At 39.6% G+C, this 14435-nt stretch overlaps 1 protein-coding gene across 3 annotated transcripts in view; it reads right to left on the reverse strand.

Moving 5' to 3' along the window:
* Window positions 1-12793, reverse strand: part of CADM2 (cell adhesion molecule 2) — a 1070118-nt gene extending 1057325 nt beyond the window's left edge. For 2 of the 3 annotated variants that reach the window (XM_074333327.2, XM_074333317.2), the window contains exon 1: window positions 12666-12793. In XM_074333327.2, coding sequence (XP_074189428.1) covers window positions 12666-12726 — 61 coding nt within the window. In that variant the 5' untranslated portion in view covers window positions 12727-12793. The remainder of the gene's footprint in view (window positions 1-12665) is intronic. The other variant, XM_019745437.3, reaches the window with a different exon arrangement.
* Window positions 12794-14435: the final 1642 nt, after the last annotated feature.

Raw genomic sequence — 14435 nt, forward strand, 5'->3', positions numbered from 1 at the left:
CATCACCTCCCTCTACAGAATAGATAACTCTTACTACAAAATATAAGACTCAGTAGGCCAGCCTCACTACCACGTCCATACTCACTGTAGACTGGCATGGCGGCTGCTTGTGTTCTGCTGAAGGACCAGTCGTATCTACGTATTCCTGACTCTTCTATCATGAGTCACTCACATTCTTCATCTTGGTACACTGAGATGATGCAAAGTTCTTAGGAGGACATATTCCTAATACCTGATAAAATTTACCATTATCTGATAGTAAGACTATCATTAAAAGATAAAAAGATCATTAGTTTTCCCAACCTGTCCATACCCATCCACCAAACAGAGTTGTTGTGTTACAAAATGGGCTTTTATATTGCCATAGCCCTCAAAAATAACCTGTTCTGCTTTGCTGGTAGTCGGTAATTGTACAGTCAATAAAACTGGGTAAAGCAAAATAAAAATTGAAAGTAAATCCGACTTTAATAACTTCTACCAGACTTCTAAAAAAACTATGAACTTATTCTCTACCAATACCTTTATCTTAGCTATACCATGTAAGTGAAAAGATATAGAGAATTGAAGTTTCACAACACTTTTAGTCTTACCTCACCCATAGCATTTCTATATTAAGAAAGAAAGAGGAAGGGAGGGAGGGAGGGAGGAAAAGAGGGAGGCAAGGAGAGAAAGGAAGAAAGAAGGAAGAAAGACAACGAGCCTATATGAAACTATCCTCTATAAATTGTACTTGACCTTTAAAAATATGTTTCTAAATATTATTGAACACAACTTCTTCTTCATGCCAGTTAGCATCAAATCCTTCTATAAAGACAGTACACTTAATACAATATTCTTTTGAATATTGTGGGTATCATTTTTAATACGATGACTCGGGACAAGAATGTTGGTCTCATATGCTGTAGCATTTAAAGTAACAGATAAAGGCCCTTTCTTCTTATATCAAACTGAAAATTCCACTTCTGAGTGGGTAATTATGACTAAAAATGTTGAGAAATATGAAGGTATAACTTTTTCACTCAGATATCATGTGGTTACACATAAAATATTAAAATATGTCATTTCTAATCACAGACTTATAGGAATATTCTCAACATTATGAATAAAATGTAGTAGCATATTAATATTATTTTTCATCAAAACAGTGTCATAGTTAACAAAAATTGCTTCCCAAACTGTCTTCCCTTTATTCACTGGGCCCTGGAAAGTTGCTCAGCAAGGGTTGAACTGAAGCCACTTTAAAGAAAGAAGTTACTCTTCTGTGGCTGTTGCATCACACCCACAGGTTTTAACATAAAGCAAGGCATTAGGTATTCAGAGAAGCTATGGGAGAATATCCTTCTTAAGATCAACTCCATAAAGTGGGAATGACTCTTAGTCACATGAATTCTAATCTACTTTGGGTATTTACTTACTGAATGTGTATTTCAACATGAGGATGGCAGTGATTTCAGCACCTGGTGTCTGGCAGATCTTAAATTAACCAAGTTATAATAATATCTTTTCAAATGCCCAGAGTCATGAAATAGTCAAAAATCTAAAAGACATCAGGGAAATTGATTTTTAAAATTTGAAGGCAAATAAAATGTCATTTAAGGAAGGAAAGCTACATTTCACTGGTAATTTTTTAGGGAAAAAAAGTATTCTTAAAACACTTCAAGTGGAAATAGTCACTACAAAATGTAGAAAGCCTTTTCTCCACTGGCATTCAGATCCCAGTAATTATATTTAAATTCTCTTCAAAAGCAGTTCATATTCCCATCCTACCTCCAACTGTCTTTTAAAACGCAAAAAAGGAAGTAAGTCAAATTCAGCCATAGCAAACATGGGTCCTCAATTACAGAGGTTTGAGTAAGCATTTATATATATAAATGCTTTATATATTTATATAACAATGTTTAGGATTTTCTTTAAAAGGCCTTTTAAATAAAACGGATGGAATCCCTCCCCCAGTTAAACTGAGAAGAGACGAATGTATGCTGAACCTTTATTTCAGAGACTACCCAGAAAACCTTTACTCTATAGCTTGGCAATAACAAAAGCAGGTCAGTCCACAGTGATAATCTGGCAGATCAAGGTCAGTTTGTAATTCTTCTTTGTATATACCTTTATCCAGAAACACCAGCTACTCTAAATAGAACAGTAAGATGATTTGGCTTCATGTTTACCCAAAGTCATCATCAGGAATATTTTTGAGGGCAGGCATAGATATTTTTAGTAAGTAGGAAAACAACAACAAAAAAGGGGGGTTACAATGCGCAGAGAAACTGGAGAGATGCAATGCTATCAGACAATGTTTTCAGTGCAAATTTGAACTGACTACCCTAAGTGAAAGCACGATTCTACACTGCTGTGAATTATGTTGTTATTCTAAGCTGCTTGTGTTTCTTAGTATCCATTTTTGTCTTCTTTCTGTACATTACATACAAATGAACATTTATTGCAAATATTTATTCAGTTCTGAATACTGTATTGACATTTTGGCAGTAATAACATAAATACTTAAATATTATTTGGATCCAATTAAAGAGATGTGTCAAGAGTAAATGGATTGGAGGAGAACTAATCTATCAGTGGAATGAAAACACCGAAAAAAAGACAAAGACCAGACATTCGATTAGGCACTTGAAATAAAGTGAAGACTAAGACCTGTACTCTAGGGGCTTCTAGTCCATGAGAAGAGACAGATAGGTAAACGCCTAACGTTCCAAATGCTATCATAAAAATATACGAAGAGGTTATGTAGATCATAGCACAAACAAAATAAAATGCTTAGTACTCTCATGAACTAAGAAGACATAAATGCTTAAAATAATCAATAAAGAGCAGATGGCATTCTTTTGTTGACTAAAACAAATACATCAGATTCTGGTCAAAAATTCTCATAATGAAAAACTTCTGTGGGTTCCTGGACACTACTATTTTTTTAAGCTAACATTAATAATAATATGGCTTCAAAAGAATGCAGTTGTATAAAATGATAAGGCAAAAAAATCAGTGAAAATTGTTAGTATATCAAATTACGAAAGGCTTTTTGTTGCAATAGTCATAAATAAAAGAAAAAAATAGCAGCTGTATCTACTAAACTCAATTTTCTTTTGATATACAGAGGAATACAAGTAAGTCAATGGGTACAGTTAATAGAAATATATTCTCAAACTGCAGTGTAGGAAAATATCCTCCTTATAAATGGTGATATGCACTAAATGAGGCAATTCTTGTAGCTATCCCTTCAAAAAATGAAGTTCCTGTTAAAAAAAAAAAAAAGGTATTTTTTCTCTCTCTCTCTCTCTCCCTCCCTATCTCTCCCTTTCTCTCCCCCTCTCTCTCTCTCTCTCTCTGGACACGGTGCTCATGATTGAGTTCAATGTTTCTATATACTTTTCACAGTTGTCCAAATTGCATCGAAATCAAAAACTGAAAATATAATGTCTCAAATTTAGCAATGCACTGACATTTGGCAGCCCATGGAGACTGCAGGCAATTAATAGGATCTAAAACTATAGCCTCAAATAGTAACCAGCGTAACTATGAGATCCCACATAGCAAGATGTGTTAGTGGACTAGTTAAGGAATAGAGTATTGATTTAGGAACAGTTTCTGATTCTTCTTTTTGTTTGAGAGAGTGAAAGGAACAATCCCTATTCAGGATAAGGGATACACATTTTCACTCATTATGGTATTTCATTCCCAGAGCAAAGAACTGTTTAGAAATAACAGATACTGTGTTATGTATCACAATGGGGAATTTCATCTGCCTTGGCAGAGTAACTAGTAAGTGTAGAATGTGAGGAACTGCTTGCTATACTGGAGTCATAGATATATAATTGCCTTCAGAAACATCCTTCTCTGAATACCACCTACACATTAATACATGACAGTGAATTTACAGCCAGACCCCTGTTCTATCCCACATGATCCCTGAAAAGGCTTTGAAAGGAGGACACGTGCATAATTAAGGCACACTGAATATCACAGTACATGTAACAAACTAGAGTATTATGAATCCTTAGGGGAACCTCATAGAACTAATACATTTTCTAAAGAAAGCTGCACATGAGTAGAGAGAGCCTAAAATGCTAATTAGATCCTCTCAGTGAAAGCTATAGAAAACTTGATTCTTGAATCCTGAAGTTGGGCACAGAATGGCACATTTGTATACAGAAAGACTGAAGAGGGGGAAAAAAGATTGACATCAAAGGCCCTCAATAGATGTTTTACACAAGTTGTGAGAAAATAAATGAAGTAAAATACAAAATATAACCGTGAGAGAATTCCAAACCTCCTGAAAGGGTTAAGTATAAGAACTGATTTCGTATTAGAAAGGGATTATGTAACAACAGAGGGAAATACTCAGCCTAGCATATGCTAATTTAGTAGGCTTTGCCAGGGTTTTCTCTGTGTGTTTGGCTGACTGTCTCACATTCCTTCCCTCCTCTTTTTGCTATTTTTGTTGAGACTCAGAAGGTTGAACGCACACAAAAATGCAATAATAACAGTAACAAACACAAGTAAAAGCACATTGTACGTGTTTTATCTTTACTAAAACATCACTGTATGGGCCTTGGAGGGGTGAAAGGACAAACAACCAATCTGTATGTATTCAGTATATAAATTTTAGCTGAACACCCTTTAAGGAGTCTTCCCTCCCCGTTAATTTATTTTAATGAGTCTTTCAGATTGGTAGCATGGTCAGGAATGGGGGAAATACTATATTCCTGGAGAGTGTAAAGGAAGCCAAGTTACTGTTCAGACTTCAGCACATAAAATAGATAGCAGTAAGGGAATGACAATTAAATAAGAAGCTTATTGAACATTTTCTATTTTGCTTTTAAATACAAATATTCTAATTATAACTCACTGCAACCTAAGTGTACTACTTAAGATTAAAAAGCAGAGGACATATAAGGCATGAGAATGAACGAAAGTTATAGGTATCATGTACAATTTCCCCAGAGGAAAGGAGTTACAGGACAAGCTAATCTAAAACATGAATTTATTAAGAAAGTCAAAACACATTTTATACACTGTACATTTCAGTCCTTGAGGTTTGTTTAAGTAAGCGTGATGGAAGACACTTGCATTTTTAAATGCACACAATTTTAGCAAAGATGCTAAAAATATTTCTTTACAAGAACAAATTAATTGGCTGTATAGATTATGCCAAATCAATATAGCAGCTATACCCTTAGCAGTCGGCAGCACATTCGTGTCAGGAAAGGTGCTTTCTCACTCTGTTCCCAAAGAAGACTTCAGATAAACAATGCACAGTTACTGTGGATAAACCATCCTCAAACGCATAAAATTATTAGGAAGTAATTTGACCTATAAAAGGACTTATGTTTTTTTATGTGAAATTATTTGAACACACCTAGCTTTAGGATTTTAGGTTCCTCAAAGTAAAGGAATGCTTGTTTTTCTTTCTAAACAATCCCTAATGATGTCAACATCTTGCCTCCAGAAAAATTGTTTAACTATGACTAACCAGGGGCTCCCCCTTCAGCATTCAAAGGGCTGAAAGATAATTTAAATATTCAAGTGAAAACTATTTGCTGACTCAGAAAGTGTTATTATCCCCATGTTGAATAATGGCTGTCTTAATATTTACTTCAAAGTCCTCTAAAATAGAATGTGAATAATTAATGGACAGTTCCCTCCCTGGCAGATCTCCTTACAACCTCAGCCCTGTGCCTATTCACTCAGCAATAGATTCTCATCAGTCAGTTTCATAAGCACAAAAGAAAGTCCAGAATAAACGCTCAGCTTTATTGCAAATTCAGAAATTGTAAACCTTGCCTGTGTGTTTTTTAAGTGGAAATTTTAATCATTGTTACAGCCCAGGAACATTTATTTAAATTTTTTTTTAACCTTCATAAAAAGGGTAAAAGAGTGCAAACGAAATAATTTCTTGCTTTTACTTACATTTCATCCCTGAGCGCCCCAAACTCTGATTACTTACAAAATTATAAACATATCTTTCAGTCCTAAAAATAACTGTACACCTTAAACTTGTATATATGTGCATAGAGATAAATGATTGAGGAATATTTCCTTTCTCAATAATTACATCTCTGATTTTTGCGTTAATATTTAACTGATACCTAATTTAGCAGAATATTCACTTTACTAATTTTTAAATATACTACATATTTCCAAGATGAAAACGATTTCATCTCTGATTAAAGAAACCCACTGAACACATTAACAGGACCAACTGGGCTCATTCCTTGAATAAAAACCTATATGTTCATAATATGTTGAATTATTTTGTATGGTAGCAAATGGAATCAAAATAAACAAAGCTACATTAGTTACTGTTATCAGATAGGCTTCCATAATAGGCTATCTATAAAACTTGGTCCACAACTCTTTTATCAAGGAACCTATTTTAATACTTTTGTTTGTGTGATAAACAATATTGTTCATGGAAGAAACAGTCTCTGATTTGACATTAACACAAATTCTATTTTATGACACTAAATAAACTATGTGCACATACACTGAATAGTTAATCTCTGTTTCTTTTAAAACTACTGCATTCTCATAATACAGGAAATGCTCTCATAAGAAAACAACCAAGGAACTGACTCTTCACTCACTAAAGGGAAGGATAATAGAGTATTTCCCAGCTCCACATTTATTAGGTCCAACACATGTAAACAACTGCACAGAAATCTTATTTTAACTTCACTATTTATCTTCATTAAACTGACCCATGTTCCCTGATAGCGTGCATGAAAAATACTCATTTCACCATTCATTTGATAAAAACATTGATAATTTTATTAGGATTTATTTATGACATTAACCTCTAAAATATGTGTTCTCTCTTTTGCTTTGTTATGAGCTCACGTGATCGGAAATCCTCTCTGGATAACTCCTGGTTCTAAAAATCTGAAGGATGGTTCAGGTCCACTACAAGCTTTGAAAAGACTTCCCATTTCACTCATGCCACATGACTGCTTTCCTCTGTTTTCAAAGCGCATTAGGCCTGAGATGCCATTTGCATCATCACACAGCAGGGGGCTTCAGCTGCCACAGCTCTAGGTTCATCTTCACCCACCTCTTCACACAAGGAATTTGCAGAAAATTCCCTTTTTTTTTTTTTTTTGGATGCTACAAAACTGCACTCCAAAAATGCTTGACATTTTCAAATAAAACCTTGGCAATGAACTTGTCCTTTGTAAATATTTTAGGCTAAATCAGTACATTTAAATCATGCCGTTCTTTTTTTCATGGAATAAATTTGTGATCCAATCTAATGCAAAATATCCGGGATTTTTAATTAAAGAAAAAAACAGGTAGGGAAACTTCATATTAAGAACAGCTCATCAGATTGCGTTCAATTAAAGATTTATATCAAGAGCTGTTGCTATACTTTTCTACAGGAAAACTGTTTCCTAAACTAATATAACCTACAAAACATTAAAACTAACTCTTAATTACATTATTTAACAAAACATGAGTGCTGATATGACATTATAGAGAGAAGGGACCACCTAACTCATCAGAATTAATTAGGATAGACCTATTATTCAATGCAACACAATTTATTATGCATCTACTAAATATGGAAAAAAGAAGACTGCACAGATAAGGAAGGCACACGGCTTGCCCGCAAGAAGCTTAAGTTCAATAATCATTTTGGCACTAGAGCTGATTTAGGGGGTAAACAAACTAACATCTTCCAGTTCTACAAAGCGCTCTGACTTCAGCTTTTGAGTCCTGCTTCCTTGGTTTATGATTTCCCTTCTGGATGCCTCCTCAACCTACTCACCCAGCTGCTATACAATGGGGTGATTTTGCCAAGGAGGTTTGACAAAGTCCATTAAAAGGACGGTTCTTCCTCAATAAATTTCATAGAACGCATGTCAACATGATCAAATAAATCATCAATATAATAGGTCTATGTTATTTTATTAATGTACCCAAAGTCCTTCATAACAAATAAATCTTACTTGTCTCAATCATCTGATACCCCCGTGGACTCCTTATTTTAAAAAGACAATTCATATAATTTGGTATTGATTTTAGGCCACTTTAAAATGCATGCTTAGGATATCTTCCAACATTTTTGCACTTCCTTTTGCACTTTAAGTGATTTAAGCAATTTTTTTGTTTAAGAAAAATGACATTATCTCACTATTTAAATATGGGGCAAATAATTTTCAAGTATCTTATCTTCTAGTGCAGAAGGCAGGAAGAGGCCAACTCAGCTCATGATTACCTTTGTCATATTACGGTTCCAGAGTTCTAATCATTGTAGAAATGGGGAAAAGAAAATAAAGCGTCCATATCTTAATACAAAGTTAGCCCAGAAACTCTTCACATTTGCAGGAGATTTTCTTAACTACTAAATGTCTGGTGTTTGACTGTTTAAGTTATAGTCATTGGCTCTTATATACAGACTCTACTTTTCAAAGTTCCATTTGTTAATCAAAAAAGGGAGGAGTGAGTTATATGCCAAGAACTGCATTCTGCATAACAAATGAGCTTGATAAGACTAAGGTTATTAAATGTAGAGGTAAAAGAGTGGGAGAAAGATGCTTTTAGGAAGTATTAAGTTATTGGTATGTTATTAAATATACATAAGCGCATTTTGTATTATGTTTTCAAAAATATATAAGGAGGGGATTTGTGATACATACTGAGGCAAGTAATATGTATGTCCAATTGATCTTTAATCTGAAAATCTTATTTCTAAATACAACAAATAATTTACCAGAATGTTCCATGGCAAAGCAAAAAATACTAAAGTACCAGCATTGATGTTGGGTGTGTTTCTGTGTAAGGCAAACCTCTAAAAAAGAAATAAAGTTCTCTACAAAGATTAGGGTCTATGTATGACTATTTTCTGGTTAGATTTTGCCCTTCTCATATTTGTACTTTCTAGGACCGTTTCCTTCTAACCAAGACAGTCTTCATCTTTGCAGTGCCTCCTCAGGCATGGAAAGGGACACAGCTTCAGCCAGGATTAGCAACTGAACTGGATCTACTCCACAGCCAAGAGATGTCTTAGTTACAGGTGGCAAGCTTTTGCACTCTCAGTCTAAAGAAATTTGTTTCTCTAAAATATCACTTCCTCTTACCCCCGATTTTTCCTCTATGATGAAGGAAAAAAAAAAAAAAGAAAGGATGCTTGCTAGCTTAACACTGAAACAAATTTATCTAAGTAGTCTAATACCAAGTTATACTTTGGTCAGAAACATATTTATTGTCTATCTAACTATTCATTTCATAAAGACCCATTGGGCATGAATTGGTAGATGTTGTAGAATAAAACTATTCAAGCCTTCTTCCTCTTCTTCTTCTTTTTATTTATTTATTTTTTTAATTTTTTTTTATCATTGACTTAATTCTCACTATTGGTTTATCACTCTTCATATTAACAAGCCAAAAGATTGATTTTTGCTTCTCAGAAAATATTTTTTAAATGACGACATATAAACCACAATGAAAACACAGAGCTGTTCAAATGAGTCAAATGTTCATTTTATACAAGTCTTGTATAAAATAATGCAAAAAAGGAATAATACAAAAGATAAGTAAATTGATTAGTATTACTTATGTGACCAGATACCATTATAGTGCTGATAAAGCTAAAAATAAGAAGCTGCAGACAGCCTATAGTATTTGCCTAGTCATAACTACTAGCAGGCAGAGCAGACTCCCCCTAGCCAAAATCAGTGGCTCACTTGTTCCCCCCCACTATCTTTCCTTCTCTGCCCATAAAAGGAAAGACCTGTCAAGTATTTAATCTGTGTCCAGAAAATAAAGCTTTCATTTTACAACCTAACCAAGTCCTAATAAAACAGTAGGGTGATGGGAGAAACATAAACCTGAACCCTGAAGCAATGTTTTCAGCCAAGACAGACAAGGAAGGCATGAGCAATTTGTTTGAGCAGAAACTGACAATATCAACAAAGTGTGAAGTGTCTGTGAAGCAGTGTTTGATAAATGTGAGGCAGCCATAAACATGAGAAGACAATCCAGTGGTGTTTTGCGCCCCCTCCCCGTTCTAACGCTTTTTTTTTTCTTTAAATCCTCTCTTTTGGTGTATTAATATGACCTGATCTAAGATGCTCCTAAGTACACAGATATCATCAGGCTGGTGCTCTTTCCCTGCTTGCTCTACCGGACACTTCTGTATTTGGACCTGATGCTAGTGGGGCTGCTGGTTGCAGTGGTGCATTTACTCTGGCATACCCACACCCTTCCACCACCACCCCCAACCTGCTGTGAAAGCAGCACTGTCTTAATCATTGGTTTACATACTTAATAGGAGAGACCCATGCCCTTAATAAAAAGAGAATGCAGCTTATGGAATCTCTCCAGGTAGAGAAAGAGTAAATCCTCCTCCAGGCTGAGAGAGGCACCAGCACACAGTTATTTTGCAGTGCACTGAATAGACAATTCACAGGGAAACGTAGAAGGCAGAGAGGAGGCGACCCCCAAGTGCAGTCCATTGCCCACATGCTCTGTAATAAATAATCTGCTCGCACCAGCCCAGCAGTGTGTGCAATGACGTGCTGGGGCCAGCACACAGATTGGCAGGGAAAACACATCCAGCGGTGTCGAATTTTCATCACAATCATCAAATTAACTGATATGCCCACATCACACTCCCGTACCCGGCGTTGCGCGCGCGCGCGCGCGCCCCCACACACGCGCGCACGCGCGCACACACGCACACAAGCCGAGAAATGCAAGTTACTGAGAGGTGAAGTGGAGTCTCTGGAAGGATGTTTCAGCACGGATTAGAAACCCAAGTAATGTGTCAGCCAGCTACCGGGTTACTCGTGCGAGGGTTGGGGTGTGAGCGGTGGGAAATCGGACGAGACGGCGTAAGCAAGAAGAATGGGCTTGTCTGCCTTCTAGGGGATTCTGGCACATGACATCTGAAATTTACATTCAACATAAAATACACAAAATTACACAAAAATATTCTAAGAAATATCTCTGCAAGGTCTGTCAGTTAATTCAGGAAAATTTTGTACACTACCTCTTATTTCATATTCATCAATATGCATAAACAAAATACGCTACCGATCTATATCCCGGAGGAGGTTAGGGGAGAGGATGCATTCCAAGAACTTGCTGAAAGATGGTTCATTGACCTCATTTAAATCCTCCAAAGGCCGGTTGGGTTTTGCACGCCTGTGGGTCTACATGTGCCTTACTTTTAGATTCCTTTTACCCAGGGACAATGCATTTGATCAACTTATCTTTCCCCAAAAAACACAAATGATGACAGAGGGGTTAGAGGTGGGCAAAGCTATAAGAAGAAATCAAGAGTCACCAAGCTTAAAAAAATCCTATCGACCATCATTGCACATCTATTCTGCCTGAGTCTCACACTCAAGCCACATCCTTATACTACTACTCTCTTCAAAGCAACAATATTCCGCCTTACAGCCTCTGCCCACCCAGCCCTAGAACGCAGCCTCTGCCTTCACCACCACCCCAAAGTATGCTCTCCCCAGGTACTCCTACTGCAAACATTGCCATTTATTTCATAATCACCCCCTTCCTCCCTCCTTCAAAAGAGAGGGTCTAGGGGAAAGTGCACCCCAGTCCCTGGCCACTCTGCATCCAAACCCAATGGTTTGCATAATCACAGTGTTTTGTGCGGTTTCCCTCCACTGCGGGCACAGGGGTGCTTACATTTCACGTGAAAGGATAATATTAATTACGGAAAGAAGCGGCAGAGAGCCGACAGAGATGGTAGGGAATGCAAGCGAAAATTCCTAGCAGTAAAGTAACTGCTAGGATACATATATTTCTTTCCTGGGGGGGAAAAAAAAGAAAGAAATGAAAGAAAAAGAAAACCACACAGACTGAATAATAAAAGTCGGTTTGTTGACTAAGTGTCTTTGGATTTTCTAATTTTTCCCTTCCTCTCGCCCTCCTTTTTCTCATTTCTTGGTTTGTTTATTCATTCGTTTTCTTTCTCCGTTTTCTTTTCCTTTCTCTTTTTTTTTAATCTTTTCTTTTCTTTCTTTCTTTCTTCTTTAAATCCTAGACACAGTCTCCTCTCTCTTCCTAGGTGAATGACACGTCTCACAACACATTCCCCCCCGGGGATGTTATTGCAATGCACACGGTGCTGCCGCTGCTGCTATTCTCGCCGTCTCGGTAGCTCGCTCTCAGACTCTCACTCACTTTTTAAAGATACAAGGATATGATGATGGTGGGAAGAAGGGGAAAGAGAAAGGCGACCCGAAAGGGGGTCAGGTTAAAGAGATGACAAGAGATGAAGAGGGTCGGTCAGGAGCGTGATGTGGGAGGTGGCTGGTGGGGGTTGGTAGGAGGGTGGACTGTTCAGAGATGGCACAAGTTGCCAGCCAAAAGGCGTGTGTGAGGGGGGTCTGGGGGGGCGGTTCGCGGGGATGGAGAGTGAGAAATGTAGGAAGCTCCGGTGAATGAAAAGGCAAAAGGTGCCGCGTAAGGGGCTGACCGCTGGGAGAGCAGGGCTGAGCCAGCGCTCCAGATTCAGGGGCTGGAGCAAACTGCCACTGCCCCCTGCCGCACCGGGGAGCAGGGGGAGGGGTGGAAATCTCTGGGGACTGAGGGACTAGAAGGGGGAGAGTGGAAATATGGGGTGGAGTGGGGATGATGGGGAATGGGCGTGAAGTTGATGCTTCCCGCGGCGGGGCGGGGATTACCTTGTAGCAGAAGCCCGCAGACACTGTAGAAGCGGAGAACGGCGCTGCGTTTCCAAATCATGGTCCCTTCTCTAAAGGGTTGAGGAAGGAACGAGGGGGCAAAGAGATGCTGGTGATCGGGGCACCAGAGTGCAGGGCTCCGCCAGTGTTCTCCTCCAGACGCCCGCCGGACCCAAGGTCCCCGCCGCTGCGGTGTTCGAACCCGCGGACCCGGATTGGCAGTAGCAGAAGCGGCAGCGGCGAAGCAACCGCAGAATGGGGTTTCGATGGGCGAAATAGTTTCTTCTCCTCCTCCTACTGCTGTTGGTGCAGCCGCGACAGCCCGTCTGCCAGGCACAGGTTCGGAGCTTGCCTTCCTCTCGGCGCGCACAGCAAGTCCCAGAGCCCGCCGGGGCTGGCGGAGCAGGTGGTGCAGGGACGCCGGAGTGTCGGAGAAGGTGCAGATGAGGGCTGCAAGGAGTGGGTAGGTCACGGAAGGGAGGGGCAGGGGGAGAGGGGGAACATGCAAGCAGCTGCCGCCGCACGCGCTCGGGATGTCTCGGGGTCCTGGGAGGGGAGGTGGCAGCGGTGGAAGCAGAGCTAGTGGCGGTAGCGGCGGCGGCGGCTCGTGGATGCTCGGGCTGCAGCGGCAGCGGCGGCGGCGGCGGCGGCGGCGGCGGTAGCGGCAGCAGCGGCGGCGGCAGCTCTACCGAGCACCAGACACAAGGGCAAGCTCAGCGCGGCGGAGGCCCCGCCCCCACCCTAGCCAGGACAGACACCGCCCCCCGGCCAATGGAAAGGCACCCGCCCACCTGTCCTGGCCAATGAGAGAAATAGGTGGGTGGAGACAAGCGCCGGGAAAAACAAACAGGCTTCTCAAGGACCCTTCGGGCAGAAAGAACTGAAGCCCCCATCCAGGCACCCCCGGCGGGTCTCACCTCCTTAGAGCTGTCTCGCCCTAACTTACAGAGGATATAACCACCTTCATTAATTAATGCATTGCACTCGGGAGGGGTTCAGCCAATCGTCACCGCGAGGGGGCGGGGTTAGCCGTGTCCCCAGCAGGTTCTGGAATCCTGGGACAGGTCCTGGATACGAAGTTCTTTTGCTCATTTGGACTCGTAGAGCAGATGGTGGCTGCACCTGCCCACTCACCAGATGCAGTGGCATTCTCCGACACTCCCAGCAGCAAAAGGGAAAATTGCAGAGGGCGTGGGAGAGGCTAAGTATAGGGAGCAGAACACCTACCTGCCTACAAGAACTTGTGTGGCAGGGGAGGAAAAAGTTAAGGGCGGAGGAAATTATTTTTTGTTTTTGTTGCTCTCCAGAATTTTGACTTATTCTAGGCATAATCTCATTAAAGCCTAGTGGGTGACAGTATCAGTCGTTACTGGGCACAGGAAGAACCTGGTTCAGGTCCCATAGCTGTCTCTTCTTGCTTTAAAATGTTTGATGGTTTTACTTGAAGGTTTAAATATGAAGCCTGCTCAACTGCAAAGCAGGGATAATAATAGTATTTAACTCTTAGAGTTGTAAGGATTAGTTGAGAACGCAAACATGTTAGTACAGCGCCACGCAATGTGTAAGTGCTTTATAAATGGTGTCTCTAGCTGTTTAGTGGGATTTTTCCAATTCAGGATAGCAGGAAATCGTAGGCAATCCCCTATAAATATTTTAACAATAGCCTTAAGGAAGAAAGAAAAAGTATTACTGTACTTTCTTCAGGGACTGAGACAAAGGTGGTCATCAAAAGGAACTCAGGAATCTGCACCCTGAAAAGTGTTTTTTAGA

Source organism: Rhinolophus sinicus, chromosome 17 (assembly GCF_057876585.1).
Source record: "Rhinolophus sinicus isolate RSI-liver-muscle chromosome 17, RSI-T2T, whole genome shotgun sequence".
Taxonomy (NCBI): domain Eukaryota; kingdom Metazoa; phylum Chordata; class Mammalia; order Chiroptera; family Rhinolophidae; genus Rhinolophus; species Rhinolophus sinicus.